The sequence below is a fragment of the Dipodomys ordii genome, unplaced genomic scaffold, assembly GCF_000151885.1.
Source record: "Dipodomys ordii isolate 6190 unplaced genomic scaffold, Dord_2.0 Scaffold156, whole genome shotgun sequence".
NCBI lineage: Eukaryota > Metazoa > Chordata > Mammalia > Rodentia > Heteromyidae > Dipodomys > Dipodomys ordii.
This window is the reverse complement of record NW_012267372.1, coordinates 1,570,981-1,586,391: the sequence shown is the minus strand read 5'-3', so window position 1 is coordinate 1,586,391 and position 15,411 is coordinate 1,570,981. Positions and strand designations below refer to the sequence as shown.

Here is a 15,411-nt window from a genome sequence, read left to right as displayed (position 1 = left end):
AGCCGCCCGCTGCCCTGCGCTGACCCCCGCGCCCCACGGGGGGACCCTTGCCCATCCCCCCTCCAGACCTACAAGCCCCTCCCTCCCTTGTTCCCCCTCAAACCACCCAGGGGACCCCAAGTCCTCCACCCTCCTCCCTTACTGCCCTTACCAGGGGCTGGAATGTTCCAGAGGCCTGCGGGGACCTGTCCCTGCTCCACCCACCCCACTGGCCTCCAAGTTGGCCATTCCCCCCCCCCAGCCTCCTCCATCCACCTCGGAGTCCAGCCCCCTCCCCGAGACCTAGACACCACTGCCACAGCTGCACTCCAGGGGAAACTGAGGCTCCACAGGGAGGAAGTGAGGGGCACCAGGTCCCCCCATCTCTCACCCTCTTTGAATACAAGGGTTCTCCCCCCTCGGCTCTGCCACACCCGACACCCGCCACGGTGGCGCAGCCAGCCGACGCACAGGTGCAGCCCGGCCCCAAACTCCCGCTGCCACCACTACCATGCCGGCCAGGCCCAGCCTCCTCCCTCAGACCCAGGGGTCCAAGCACAGCCCAGCCTCCTCCCTCAGACCCAGGGGTGCAGACCTTAGCCCTTCTCCCTCAGACCCAGGGATCCAGACAACAGCTTCCTCCCTCAGACACAGGGGTCCAAGCACAGCCTCTTCCCTCAGACACAGAGATTCAGACCTCAGCCTCTTCCCTCAGACACAGAGGTCCAAGCACAGCCTCTTCCCTCAGACACAGGGGTTCAGACCTCAGCCTCCTCCCTCAGACCCAGGGGTTCAGACCTCAGCCTCCTCCCTCAGACCCAAGGGTTCAGACCTCAGCCTCTTCCCTCAGACTCAGCGGTCCACACCTCAGCCTCCTCCCTCAGCCCCGGGGTGCGACCCCTCCCCCCGGCCCCTGCCCCCCACTCACCAGGCAGCCCCCAAACCACAGCATCTCGGCGTGCAGCACCATGAGCGCCACTCCCAGCGCGGCCAGCGCCAGCGCCCAGCCCGCCAGCAGCTTCTCCTGCTCCAGAAGCCACTTGCGACGCCGCAGGGCCCCCAGGCCGGCCATCGGCTCCCCGCCCATGGCCCCCGAGGTCTTGGGGCTCAGCCAGCTTCCTGCCCAGGGCCCCCCACCTCTCAGCACGCAAATAGCAGCCAGTTTGGTAGCAGGCAGCCCGGTGAGCGCTCCCAGGCCGGTGCCCTCCGGGGGGAGGGGTGGCGGCCCGCGGGGAGGGCGGGGAGGGGCGGGGAGGGCAGAGGGAGGGCAGGGACGGGAGGCTCCCCCAAACCTCCCCACCCCAGGCCAAGGAAGCGCTGGGCGTGTCCGGGGCAGAGCAGGGAAGAGCCGGCCACTCACACACGTGGTGGCAGTCACAGGGTCCCAGCGGAGGGGACACGCGGGGGCCCACGGTGACTCACCCCCCCCATGCCACACCCGGACACACACACATGAGACACACGTCTACACCACCCGCAGGCTGCAGGACACACGCGCCCACCCCGACCCGGCCACACACAAGCGCCTCTTCCCTCACAGCGCTGACCGGGAGGCCACGCCAACGTGTGTCACACACGCGATCAGACACACACCAGTGACACACCACACCAGGTAACAGCCTCCGCACCCCTCCCTCCCCACGGGAGCGACTGTGGTCCCCACACAGTGGGAGTGTCCTCATTCAAACACATCCTGAGCCGACAGCCCTCGAGGCTCACGCCTGGAATCCCAGCTACTCAGGAGGCTGAGATCTGAAGATCGAGGTTCAAAGCCAGCCCGGGCAGGAAAGTCTGTGGGACTCTGATGAACCAGTAAAAAGCCAGAAGTGGGGCTGAGGCTCACGTGGGCAGAGCGCCAGCCTCGAGTGACAAAGCTCAAGGGACAGCGCCCAGGCCCCGAGTTCAAGCCCTGCATTTGGTGACTGTGATCCAGGAAAGAAGGGACGGCGCCCGGAGGGGACACGCAGATCTGCGCAGGTGACCACTCGTGGCCGTGACCCCTCAAGCAGCCACGCGGCCACTGTGAGACACCGCGAGAGACGCAGACAGCACCGCACATGCCAGCCACAGGACGTGACACACTCTGGGATACGCAGTCCTGGCAACACCCAGAGAACCAAACCACACACACAGACACGCCCAGTGACAGAAACACAGCCCGTGTGGGGAGGGGGTGCCCCGACCCGTCATCCCCACATGGGGACACGCCCTGGCGCGCCCACACCACACGTGGGTCACCCCAGAGAAAGTGCTGCCCCAGGCACTGTGGGCCGATGCCTCCCCCTCCTCCCCCTCCTCTTCCTCCTCTTTCTCCTCCTCCATGCCCAGCCCTGAGGCCTGTGGTTTTGTCTCCACCTCTGTCTCCACTGCTTTCCCTCCTCTCTCTTTTTTCTCTCTCTCCCCCCATCCCTCGTCTCTGCCTCTTAGCCTCTGTGTCTCTTTGATTGTCTCCATCTTCTCTGAGCTGTTACTAGGACTTGAACTCAGGGCCTGGGGCGCTGTCCCTTGAGCTCTTTTTGCTCAAGGCGAGCACTCTACTGCTTTGAGCTCCAGCGTCACTTCCAGTTTTCTGATGACTCATTGGAGATCAGAGTCTCATGGACTTTCCTGCCCAGGCTGGCTTCGAACTTCAGTCCTCAGATTTCAGCCTCCTGAGTAGCTAGGAGGGCATGTGTGATCCACCAGTGCCTGGCTTATCCCTGAGCTTTTGTGCTTAAGGCTGGCACTCTACCACTTGAGTCACAGCCCCACTTCCAGCTTTTTGCTGGTTCATTGGAATTAGAGTCTCATAGATTTTCCTGCCTGGGCTGGCTTTGAACTGTGATCCTCAGATCTCAGCCTCCTGAGTAGCTAGGATTACAGCCATGAGCCACCTGTGCCTAGCTCTTACCTCTAGTTTGAAACTCTGACACTGGGGTTGGCTGTAGGAAATCTCTCCGCTGCCCACTCCCCCCAGTGCAGGGAGGGGCTGAGCTGGGTTTGGGGGTGACTCAGGGCCCCAGAACTTCCTGTGACTCAGCCTTAGCCTCAACCCTGGAACACAGAGTGGAGAGAGAGAGGGGGTCTCTGTCAGAAGGGGGGGGGTAATCTTGGTGCAGAAGAAGAGAGGCCAGGAGATGGAGGTCTGAGGGAGGAGGTTGGGACTGTTCCCCCTGGGTCTGAGGGAGGACTGGGGTCTGGATTCCTGGGTGCAGGTAGCACTGGATCCTGCCATTCTGCTTCAGCCCTGGGAACAGGGAAGAAGGTTCCAAACCTTTCCCTTGGCCCGGTCCCAGGCCCTGTCTCCGGGCCTGGAAGGGACCCAGGTACCCAAGGAGGGCACAGCCGGAAAGGGCCAAGGACAAAGGGTTGTTGAACTGGGCCTGGTGGTGAAGGGAAGGAAGAAGAGGGTGTCTCAGGCGGAAAGGTCACTCGTCGCCCCGGGGCCTGGGCGCTGGGAAATCCTGAAAATCAGGGCAAAGCCAGCAACCATGGTCTCCTGGTGGCCAAGCCTGGGAGTCGCTCGGGAGGACACTGCCACCTGGTGGCCACTGTGGAGAACTGCAGGCCCTCTGCTTCCCTGTTATGGTCACCACTGTAATCTCCCCATGGGAGCGAGCTCCTGGTGGTGCAGACCCCTGATCTGAGAACTGGGGACAGAGCAATGAACAGAGGGAACATCTCTTGTCTATGTGTCCTGTCACTTCCAGACCAAGGGACACAGACCGTGTGCTTTTGTCAACCTGAAGATCTCGTTTTCAGTCTGTTTCGAAGTCACTATCTCAGCCTTTATGTCTCCTGGTCTTCATTTCCCACTGTGGGCCTCAGTCCCTTCTCCTTTTCCTTTCTTCTTTTTTTTTTTTAAATTTATTTTCGTCTTTATTTTCTTATCAGTTGTGGAGCCTGAACTCAGGGCCTGGGCACTGTCCCTGAGCTTTTGCACTCTACCCCTTTGAGCCACAGCTCCACTTCCAGTTTTCTGGTGGTTTATTGGAGATAAGGGTCTCACTGATTTTCCTGCCTGAGCTGGCTTTGAACCATGATCCTTAGATCTCATTCTCCTGAGTAGCTAGGATGACAGGGGTGAGTCACTCAAAGGCTGACCAGCTATGAGAATTTTGAGAAAAAATATGTATTCAAATCTTTTTCAGATAGAATACTTTGGAGGAGGAGGAGGAGGAGGAGGAGGAGGAGGAAGAAGAAGAAGAAGCAGAAGCAGCTGCTGCTGCTATTATACTCCTGCAATCTTTCGTAGGCTCCATGTTTTCCACAATCAGATGTCCTCAGGTATGTGAATCAATCATGGAAATGTTGCTCTGTAAATTGCAGTCTGTCATTTTGCTTCGATTTGCCTCTGAGTCTTTCTCAGTTAATCTGTGCAGGTCTCTTTTCTCCTACTCGCCCTCCTCTTCCTCCTCCCTCTCCTTCCCTGTCTCCCCCCTCCCCCCTCCTTTCTCCTTCCCCACTGCAGGAGGCCTGGCTCTGTTTTGAGACCTGTCCTTGGTGCTGACCGAGGCTTCCACTCTGTTGGTCTAGGGAGGGCCTGAGGATCCTGTGGATGGACAGCGTCTGCTGTTGGGTACAGGCAGTGGGTTGTGATCACTGCTGAGGAAAGATGGCACCTGTGTGCCCAAGGGGGGGTGGGGCCTCCGTGAGCTCAGTGGGTATCTGGCCTGTCAATTTCCATATACACACACATACTCTGTGTGTGTGTGTGTGCGCGCGCGCGTGCGCGTGCGTGCGTGTGTGTGTGTGTGTGTATGCTAGTATGTGGGTTTGAACTTGAGGCCTGGGTGCTGATCCTGAGCTTTTTCCTTCAAGGCTGACACTCTACCATTTGAACCACACCTCCACTCCCAGTTTTTTTTTGGTCAGTTGTGGGGCTTGAACTTTGGGCCTGGGTACTGTCCCTCAGCTCTTCAGCTCACGGCTAGTGCTACCACTTGAGCCACAGCACAACTTCTGTGGTTTTGAGTGGTTTATTGGAGATAAATGTCTCATGAACTTTCCTACCTGGGCTGGCTTTAAACCACGAATCTCAGATCTCAGTCTTCTGAGTAGCTAGGATGACAGGCGTGAGCCACCGGTGCCTGGTGGCACCAAGAAAACTTTAAAAAATCTCTTTGAGCCGGGCGCTGGTGGCTCACACCTGTAATCCTAGCTACTCAGGAGGCTGAGATCTGAGGATCGAGGTTCAAAGCCAGCCTGGGCAAGAGAGACCATGAGACTCCTATCTCCAATAAACCACCAGAAAACCGGAAGTGGCACTGTAGCTCAAGTGGTAGAGCGCTCGCCTTGAGCTGAAGAGCTGAGGGACAGTGCCCAGGCCCAGAGTTCAAGCCCCACGACCGACCAAAAAAAAAAAAATCTCTTTGATTGAAAACACTGAACGTGTGTGTGAAAAAGGGCAACAGTCATAAGTAAACATCACCAAGTTCTGAGACCAAGTAACTGTGTGTGAACCCCCAGAACCCCTTCCCGCTTCCAGCCATCAGTCTCCAAAGATCATTTCTATCAAGATGACCCATGCCTCCTCCCACAGACCAAGCCTCCATGCCTCTTCTCTCAGACTAGATTCATCTCCTTTTCCTCCCTCCCTCCCTCCTTCCCTCCCTCCCTCCCTCCCTCCCTTCTTCATACTTTAGTTGTAAAGAGAGGGTTCATTGTGACACTTCCACACACATACACATGTATTCCCCATCTCCTCTTTTTTTTTTTTTTGGGTCCGGTTGTGGGGCCTGAACTCTGGGCCTGGGCGCTGTCCCTCAGCTCTTCAGCTCAAGGCTAGCGCTCTACCACTTGAGCCACAGCGCCACTTCCGGCTTTTTTCTTTTTGCTTATGTGGTGCTGAGGAATCGAACCCAGGGCCTCAGGCATGCAAGGCAAGCGCTCTACCATTGAGCCACCTTCCCAGCCCCTACATTCTTTTTTGTGGTACTAGGACTTGAACTTAGATCTTTCCACCAGCCAGGTGGGCGTTCTACCATTTGAGCCATGTCACCAGTCCTTTTTGCTTTAGTTTATTTTTCATACTTTTTTTTTTCAAACAGGGACCAGCCTCAGACCTCAGTCTTCCTACTTCCACCCACCAGGTAATTGTGCCAACCCAACCTGGCTTATTCTTTGAGTTAGGGTCTCACTACTTTTCTCTCTTTCTTTCTTTCTTTCTTCTTTCTTTCTGTGCTGGCTTTGGCCCATTGTCTACCTATGTTTCTGCCTTCTGAATAGCTGGGATTATAGGTGTGCACCACCTCGCCTGGCCCCACATTTCTGTCATTTTTATACAAAAACCCTTTCATACTTTGCTCAAATGGATTAGTGTAACATGTTCTCGTGGGTGCCTGTTATTATCCTCAACCCTCTGTGCTGAGGTTTGTCTGTGCTGTTGCATGTTGCCGTGGATGGCTCATTTTTGGTCGCTGTATACTATTCCATCAGGTGCGTGGGCCACAATCACTTTGTGTGTTTGATTGCTCATGGGGATAGATATAAGCTTGTTTCTACTTGATGCCTGTTATAGACGGTCCTGCTAGGGACCCTGTATAGTCCATGTGTTTTGGGGGGATGGTGAGTTAGTTCCAGTAGGGTGTGGAATTGTTGGCTCCTAGGATGGATGCAGGCTCTGCAGCAGGCTGATGCTGAAACTGAGGTGTTCACTGTGGCTGTTGTGGTTTGGATAAGAAAGAAGCGTCCCCACCCTGAAGCGCTTTTCTCTTGCTCCCCAGCTGGGGAGCTGGGGGAGGGGGGGCAGGGTGTGGCCCTTTCTCCCTCTCCCCGGCTTAAGCAGGGGACAGTGGGGAAGGAGGGGGAGGGGTGGGGGTCATGGCCACTCCTGGACCATCCCCTCCCCCCCAGTGAACAGATGATCGAAGCGAGGAGAAAGGGGGTGCGGGGGACTCTGCCCCCAGCACCCTGGTGTGTGTGTGGGGGGAGCCGTCTAAACCATGAGCCGCAGGGGTCCCGCCATAGCGAGGGCCAGCACGGGGGCGGCGAGGAGCAGGGCCAGGCCGTGGGGCGCCCGCGGCGGGGCGGCCGAGTGGAAGGGCTGGGCCATGGAGCCCGCGTTGCACAGACGCCCCTGGCAGCAGGAGCCCTGGAGGTCGATGGACGTCCAGGGGCTGGTGGTGCCCATGGTGGTGCAGGCCGGCCGGTGGCACGTCCGGATGTACACGGGCACCGAGAAGTTGCCTGCGGTGGGCAGGGGCGGGAGGGGTCGGACCAGGGCCCGGCCTCCCCCCGCCGCGGGCGGTGCTCCGCCCTCCGCCTGCCCTGCCCGCCCCGTCCACCCTTCCAGTCCCTCACCGATGTTCATCCGGCCGCTGCCCTGGAAGCAGGAGCTCTGGTCCTGGTGACACTGGACTCGTCGGGACTTTTCGGGGGCGCAGTCCTCGGGGTTCACCCCCACGCAGGCGTAGCACTCGGTGCCGCTGAGCCGGGGCGGGTCCGGCGCTGGCCAGAGGGCAGAGGCCCCGTCAGGCCCGGGAGGCGCGCACTGAACGCCCCGGCCCGGCCCGGTGCGGGAGGAAGGTGCTGGCGAGGCTCCGCCCACCGCGAGACCACGCCCACACGACGTGAGGCACGCTCCGCCCACAACAGGCCCCGCCCATCCCTCTTGCCCCGCGGGCCCATTCACCTATCACTAGGCCCCGCCTCTGCCGCCCCGCCCCTCCTGCCCCGCCGGCCACGCCCCCGGCCACGCCCACCGTGGCTCAGGTTGGGGAGGCTGTCGTGGGTCCTGAGGTCCACGTTGCAGAAGTCGGTGGAGCAGCCGCGGACCACCGCGTAGTCCGGCGGCAGCGCGTTCTGGTTGGTCTGCATGGCGCCTGTGGTGGGGCCCGTCCAGCAGCCTTTCCTCACCATGGTCACCGTTGCCCGGTACCCTGCGGTAAGAAGGGAGGAGTGGAGGGGAGGAGGAGGAGGAGGTGGGAGGAAGGGGAGGACAGGCAGAGGGGAGGGAAGAGAGGACGAGGGGAGGAGGGGCAGAGGAGAGAGGAGGGGTGGAGAGGAAGAGGGGAGGGGCAGAGGAGAGGAGGGGGAGGATGGGAAGAGAAGATGAGGAGGGAAGGGGGAGGAGAGGAAGAGAGGAGGAGGAGAGAAAGAGGGCAGGAAGAGAAGAGGGGAGGAGGGGGAGCCTCTGTTGTCACCTCTCTTTTCTTCTCCCCTCTGCTGTCACCCACCTCTTCTCCCTCCCTCCTCCTCCAGCCCTCAGCTCCAGGCCTGTCTCCCTCCCATCGGCTTTTCTGTCTTGCATCCTCTTCCTCTTTCCCTCTCTCCTCTTTCCTTTCTCTTCCCCCTTCCCTCTCTCCTCCCTTATCCCTTCTGTCCTCTTGTAGCAAATTCTCCTCCCATTCTCTCTATCCTTCCCTACCGTTCCTCTCATCCCCAATTTCTTTTCTTTTTTGTCAGGCATGGGTCTTGAACTCTGGGTCTGGGCACTATCCCTCAGCTCTTCAGCTCAAGGCGAGCACTCTACCACTTGAGCCACAGCGCCACTTCCAGTTTCCTGGTGGTTCATTGGAGGTAAGAGTCTCACAGACTTTCCTTGCTTGGGCTGGCTTGGAACCTTGATCCTCAGATCTCAGCCTCCTGAGTAGCTAGGATTACAGGCGTGAGCCACCAGTGCCCAGCTCCTCCCCAATTTCTCAGCCCTGGCTCTCTCCTCCCCTCCCCTCCCCTCCCTCTTCTCACCCTCCCAACTCCTCACCAGTGTCCAGTGATAGCAGCACCTCGGAGCAGCCCTGGGCGCAGGACACGTTGGGAAGACTCTTGGCGCTGAGGTCGAAGGGCCCAAAGTAGGTGTGCTCAAAGCTGTAGCATTGCAAAGCTTGGGACCCTAGGAAGGAGAAGGGCTGGGTCAGGGGAGCAGGGGAGAGCCTGGCCGAGGACTTCAGGGTGCCACATGACTGGATCCTCTGCCCAGGGCCTGTGACTGTGGCCCATCCCAGCTGAGCCAGGGGCTGTGTCATGGTGGGGCTGCTTGTCCAGTTTTTCCCTCCTGACTGTTCCCAAACTCCTCCTCGTCCAGGTGATTTAGATAAAGAAGTGACTCATGAGTGAGCTTCCCACCCCTCCCCAGCTCCACGGAGGAGGCACACCTGTGGGAGACAGACAGCCCACCACAGCCTGCACACGCAGCCGGGCCGGCCACACATGCACACCACGCTTGAACACAGGGCCATGCACATCCCACAGGGAAGGACACAACTGAGCCTTGTGAACCCACATGGCTGTCCTGTGGACACCCAGGTGTGTGGCTGCCACTGCGATTTGACATGGGTGACAGCAGTGACACACAGAGGGATCTGAAACCCAGGAAACCCAGAGAAACGACACACATGAATCACTCGTGAACCACACGCATCACAGAACACATCATTGTTACAAAATCACCAAAATCCAAGCCATGACAGTTCAGTTTCAAATCATAGAGGACAGCCAGGCATGGGTGGCTCACGCCTGTCGTCCTCGCTACTCGGGAGGCTGAGATGTGAGGATTGAGGTTCAAAGCCAGTCTGGGTAAGAAAGACCATGAGACTAATTTCCAATGAACCACTGAAAAGCCAGAAGTAGAGGTAATGCTCAAGTGGTAGAGCACCAACATTGAGAGAAAGAAAACAACAACAACAACAACTATGGGACAGTGCCCAGACCCTGAGTTCGAGCCCCAGTACTGGTACACACACACACACACACACACACACACACACACACACACACACCATGAAAACACACACAGACTTAAATACAGGTCTCCATCTCATGAAACATAGACCAGTGGAACTGTGCACCCATTCATTTAGAGTTTCAAGATGAACAGACCCTCAAATTCACTTTTGAAAGGGCCCTGATATAGAAACATGGCCCAGGGGCCCACAGAGCCCAAGCTGGCCACAGGTGAGCGCATGCGCACAGTTCTCACTCAGGAGCAGCCGCCTTGCCACCGCTCTAGGGCCCTGGGGCCTCTTCCACTGAGACCATGGGGGGCTGGGGGGAGCTGGGAGGAAGGCAAACCCTGCCAGCTTGGAAAATGGCCCCCATGACTCCCAGAAATATCCTCAGGCAAGAGGAAGGAGGAGGCAGTGGCCAGAAAGAGTGAATGATGATAGAAGAATGGAGCAGAGGAAGAGAAAGGAGGTGGACTGTCTCCACAACCTCCTCCCTCAGACCTAGAACTCCAGGCCCCAGACCTCCTCCCTCAGACCCAGGGGTCCAGGCCCCAGACCTCCTCCCTCAGACCCAGAATATCAGGCCCCAGACCTCCTCCATCAGATCCAGAACTCCAGACCCCAGCCTCCTCCCTCAGATCCAGGGGTCCAGACCCCAGCCTCCTCCCTCAGACCCAGGGGTCCAGGCCCCTCATCCTCTTCCTGTCAGACTAGAAGGTCAGGTACCTGGCAGGCAGAGGACAGTTCCTAAAAGGAAGAGCAGGATGCGTCCGGGGAGCCCCATGGCGATGAGTAGCACTGAGCTGCAACTCCCTCTCTGTCGGCAGCCCCTGAAGCTCTGGCTTGCTGTCTGGCTGGTTCTCCCTGAAGATCCCTAGGCATCCGGATTCCTCCGCCCCGCCCTGGCCCGGGTGGGTTGGTCCCCTCCTAGGTAATTGGGATGGGGCCCCGTGAGTTTTGGGCCTGGAAGGAGGAGGGCGTGGGGGCCTGCCCTCCCGGGATGCAGACCTGTAACCCTTCAGCTTGGTGACATTGTGTTTCCTGGCCTCTGTCCTTCGCCCCACCTTCTGTTCTGGTGTCAAGTGGGCTTGTCTGTGTGTCTTCACCTTCTTCACCCCAACATACAGCACCCACATTGACACACACACACAGCTCCCAATCTTGGGGCCATATCTGTAGACTAAGCCACCCATCAACCCCCTCCCACCCCCCAGCCTTCCAGGACCAAGGACTCCTCGCTCTGCAACTCATCTACAGCCTCAGAGACCCCACCTGTGTCCTCTTGGGGACATCCTAGAATGTCCCCAATGAATGGATGAACAAATGAGCCATGGGTAAATGGATAAATGGATGGGTGGTGGATGGATGCATGAATGAATGGGTAGATGGATGAATGAATGGGTAGATGAATAGATGAATGGATGGGTAGATGGGTGGATGAATGAATGCCTGAATAGATAGATGAATGAATAAATTAACAGAGAGAGAGAAGGATGGATACTGGTGGCTCACACCTGTAATCTTAACTACTCAGGAAGCTGAGATCTGAGGATCATGGTTCAAAGCCAGCCTTGGCAGAATAGTCCACGAGACTATCTCCAATAAACTACTCAGAAAAATCCAGAAGTGGTGCTGTGGCTCAAGTGGTAAGCGCGCTAGCCTTGAGCACAGAGAGGCTTAGGGACAGTGCCTAGGCCCTAAGTTCAAGCTCAGGACCAGCAAGAAGAGAGAGAGAGAGAGAGAGAGAGAGAGGACTACACATGATTGGATTTGTACAAACCAAGAGGGAAAGGGGGTCCTGTGGTAGACAGGGGATGCCCACACATCTTGTGAAAGTTCCTAAGTATTTATTAAGTAAACAAACTATTGCTTGCTGTATCTGTGCACAGACTTAACACTGATAAGGATTTGACAGCCCTGTGGTTGCTGTCTGAGGCAGAGGAGGATGGCTGACAGCTACAGTGGGGCTTCTAGGCACTCCCAGCCCTTCATGGGTGCTTGAGACAGAGCTAAGGGTGGTAGGGTGCGCAGCACTGCCATTTCTGGTTCTGCTCTAACAAGGTTGAGATGGCGGCTTGGGATGAGCTTGGAGCCATGCTTACTTATACAAAAGATCTTTCATTCATTTATTTATCAATTTATTTTGTTGGTTGTTGTGGGGCTTGAACTCTGGGCCTGGGCACTGTCCCTCAGCTCTTCAGCTCAAGGCTAGCACTCTACCATTTGAGCCACAGCGCCACTTACGGTGGCTCATAGTTGATAAAGAGTCTTGTGCCCTTTCCTGCCAGGGCTGGCTGTGATCATTGATACTCAGATCTCAGCCTCTTTTTTTTTTTTTTTTTTGCTGGTCATGGAGCCTGAACTCTGGGTCTGGGCACTGTCCCTCAGCTCTTCAGCTCAAGGCGAGCGCTCTCCCATTTGAGCCACAGCGCCACTTCCAGCTTTTTCTGTTTATGTGGTGCTGAGGAATTGAACCCAGTGCCTCATGCATGCAAGGCAAGTGCTCTACCACTGAGCTACCTGCCCAGCCCAGATCTCAGCCTCTTGAGTAGCTAGGATGACTGCTGTGAGCCACAAGCACCCAGCTCACACACAAAGAAAATCTTTAAAACGTTTTATAGACTGCTTACATGTAGGCAAGTAGTCATATGTGAAATTATTATTATCATTATTTTGTGGTAGTAGGGTAGAATGCCGGGAACCCTCTGCTCTACCACCGAGCCACCCCACCCCACCCCTGTGTGCAATAGAATAAACAAAACATTGTGTCGTACACACGGGATGCAAAGAGGATGGAAGCAAATGTGGAGGAGAGGTAGGAGACAGGACAGACAGCTGGAGGAATCGCCCTGACCCTCCCTGACACACACAGGTAGATTGGGGAGGCTCAGACTCTTGAGCTGGGTCATCTGCTGCTTGGAGTCAGACTCACTCTCCTATTACAGGGCAGGAAGAGCCCTGAGCACGTGCAGAGATCTGGGGGTCATGACCCACACACGTGGGCAGGATGTAGTCATCATACCAGCCGAGACTAAGGGTCCTCTGAAGTGGAATGTGTTTTGCACAGTTTTCTCCTTGATTGTAGGCCTCTTGGCCTCCAATTTCTCAGAGGACTGCTAGGGTTTGAAAATGTCTCCCTCTCCCCCCAAAGTTCTTAATTTGGAAACATGACCCCCCCCATCAATATATGGCTGGTCTTTAGAAGGTGACACCTTGGGAGGGTAATTAGGATGAGATGAGGTCCTCAGGATGGGGCCCGCAGCATGGAATTAGTGGCTTTAGGAGAAGAAAGCTGAGCTAGAATACTTGCTTTGTCTCACGCCTGATGAACTCCACCATCTTTTTTTTTTTTTTTTTTTTGGGTCAGTCGTGGGGCTTGAACTCTGGGCCTGGGTGCTGTCCCTGGTCCCTGAGCTTTTCAGCTCAAGGCTAGCACTCTACCATTTGAGCTACAGTGCCACTTCTGGTTTTCTGGTGGTTCACTGGAGATAAGAGTCTCACAGACTTTCCTGTCCTGGCTGGCTTTGAACTGCCATCCTCAGATCACAGCTTCCTGAGTAGCTAGGATGAGAGGTGTGAGCCACTGGCTACCCTCTGTCATCTTAAGGCGCCGCAGGAAGCTAGGCACAGTGGCGCATGCCTGTGATCCACGCACTTGGTATTACTTTCTTTTTTGGGGGGTCCGGTAGTGGGGCCTGAACTCTGGACCTGGGCGCTGTCCCTCAGCTCTTCAGCTCAAGGCTAGCACTCTACCACTTGAGCCACAGCACCACTTCTGGCTTTTTTCTTATGTAGTGCTGAGGAATCGAACCCAGGGCCTTGAGCATGCAAGGCAAGCGCTCTACCACTGAGCCACCTTCCCAGCCCCGATCTGCGCACTTGGGAGGCTGAGGCAGGATGAACACAGAAAAGGTACAGCGAAGCTCCGTGCCAGAGGCTCACACTAGTAATCTTCACTACTTGGGAGGCTGAGATTGGTGGAATTGTGGTTTGAGGCCAGCCTGAGCTTACATGTGAGTGCCATTCCCCTCTCCCAGCTCTGCCCCCAACCCTCAGCTGGGTATAATAGTTCATGCCTGCCATTTTAGCTAAAAAAAAGGAAGCCTAAAATATAGGTGGATCACAGTCTAGGCATGCACTAGGAAGTGAGAGCCTATCTCAAAATTAACCAGTCAAAGGAGGGCTAGAGCTCAGCACCAGTGTCTCACACCTAGCTACTCAGGAGGCTGAGTTCTAAGGATCAAAGTTTGAAGCCAGCCCAGGCAGAAAAGTCCGTGAGACTCCCCCCCCCCCACCAGTGGTGGGGCTTGAACTCAGGGCCTGGGCACTGTCTCTGAATCTCTCTGTGCTCAAGGTTAATGCTCTACCACTTCAGGTTTTTTGTTTTTGTTGGTTGTGGGGCTTGAACCCTGGGCCTGGGCACTGTCCCTGAGTTCTTCAGCTCAAGGCTAGCGCTCTACCACTTGAATCACAGCACCACTTCTGGTTTTGTGGTGGTTCATTGGAGATAAAGAATCTCATGGACTTTCTTGCCTTGGCTGACTTTACCATGATCCTCAGATCTCAGCCTCCTGAGTAGCTAGGATGACAGGCATGAGCCACTGGCACCCGGATACATTTATTCTTTATAAATGATCTATATAATGACTATAGATTCAGTCTCCATAACAGAACACAGACCCATACAACCCTCATTTGAGAAAACTTGACTTTGTCTTTTCTTTCTCCACCCCTTGGAAATGGAGAGACTTATCTGCAGTCCTCTAGCTAGCTTTCTTTTCAACCTTTCTCCAGGACTGGGGAGCCAAGTCTTTGGTGATAGAATCGCCAGACATGGTGGGAGGTAACAGCTTAACTTGGATAAGCAAGCAGGAACTGACACAGTGGCCTTATCAGAGAGATAAACTTTGGCCTCTCAGGATACGTTTTGTGGGCCACCCTTTCCTATTACCCATCCCCCACCCCGTACTTTCCACTAGTGAAAGACCCTCCTAAGGGTGGTTCCCAGGGAGTTGAGTTTAGTCTCCCTGTCTTATGACAATAATCTTGAATAGAATCTACTTTACTTGTTTGGCCTCCTCTGGTGCAATGGTTCTTAGACAAGAGGATCCTCACCCTCTGCTCTCTCATCTGGCCCAAATCTCTGCCCCTCCCATCAGCTCTCACTTCCTGGAGTAATCCCAGAACATGTTATGATCCAAATTACTCTTCCTGCTTCCATAGTTTCAGCTCAGGGCCTCTGAAGAATGGAGGTTCAGTTGTCATCTTTTCTTTCTTTCTTTCTTCCTCTCTTTCTCGCTCTTTCTTTCTTTCTTGTGAAAATACTGTACAGAGGGGTTACAATTACATGGGCAAGATAATGAGTACATTTCTTTTTTTTTTTTTTTTGGGTCCAGTCATGGGGCCTGAACTCTGAGCCTGGGCGCTGTCCCTCAGCTCTTCAGATCAAGGCGAGTGCTCTCCACTTGGGCCACAGCGCCACTTCCAGTTTCCTGGTGGTTCATTGGAGGTAAGAGTCTCACAGACTTTCCTTGCTTGGGCTGGCTTGGAACCTTGATCCTCAGATCTCAGCCTCCTGAGTAGCTAGGATTACATTGTAGCCTCCTCCTTTGTTTCCCCTTCCCACCCCTTCCCATCCTCCCTCTTTCTTTCTTTCTCTTACTTTCTCTCTTTCTCTTTCTTTCTTTCTCTTTCTTTCTTTCTTTCTTTCCTTCCTTTCCTCTTCCTCCTCCTCCTGCTCCTCCTTCTCATTCTTCCTTCCTCTTCCTCCTCCTCCTCCTCCTCCTCC

General features: G+C 55.7%; 2 protein-coding genes across 2 annotated transcripts in view; both read right to left on the bottom strand.

Annotated features, from left to right (window-relative positions):
- Kcnn4 (potassium channel, calcium activated intermediate/small conductance subfamily N alpha, member 4) overlaps positions 1-1,168 on the bottom strand; it is a 10,443-nt gene extending 9,275 nt beyond the window's left edge. Inside the window, exon 1 of the mRNA XM_013032602.1 lies at positions 908-1,168. Within this exon, the coding sequence (XP_012888056.1) occupies positions 908-1,066 (159 nt within the window). The 5' untranslated portion in view covers positions 1,067-1,168. The remainder of the gene's footprint in view (positions 1-907) is intronic.
- A 5,590-nt stretch (positions 1,169-6,758) lies between these two features.
- Positions 6,759-10,407, bottom strand: Lypd5 (LY6/PLAUR domain containing 5). The gene is made up of 5 exons (XM_013032670.1): positions 10,350-10,407; positions 8,663-8,791; positions 7,662-7,838; positions 7,261-7,407; positions 6,759-7,146 (listed from the first exon to the last, which is right to left on the bottom strand). The coding sequence occupies exons 1-5, from the start codon at positions 10,405-10,407 to the stop codon at positions 6,896-6,898; spliced, it is 762 nt and encodes a 253-aa protein (XP_012888124.1). The 3' UTR covers positions 6,759-6,895.
- Between the last annotated feature and the right edge of the window lie 5,004 nt (positions 10,408-15,411).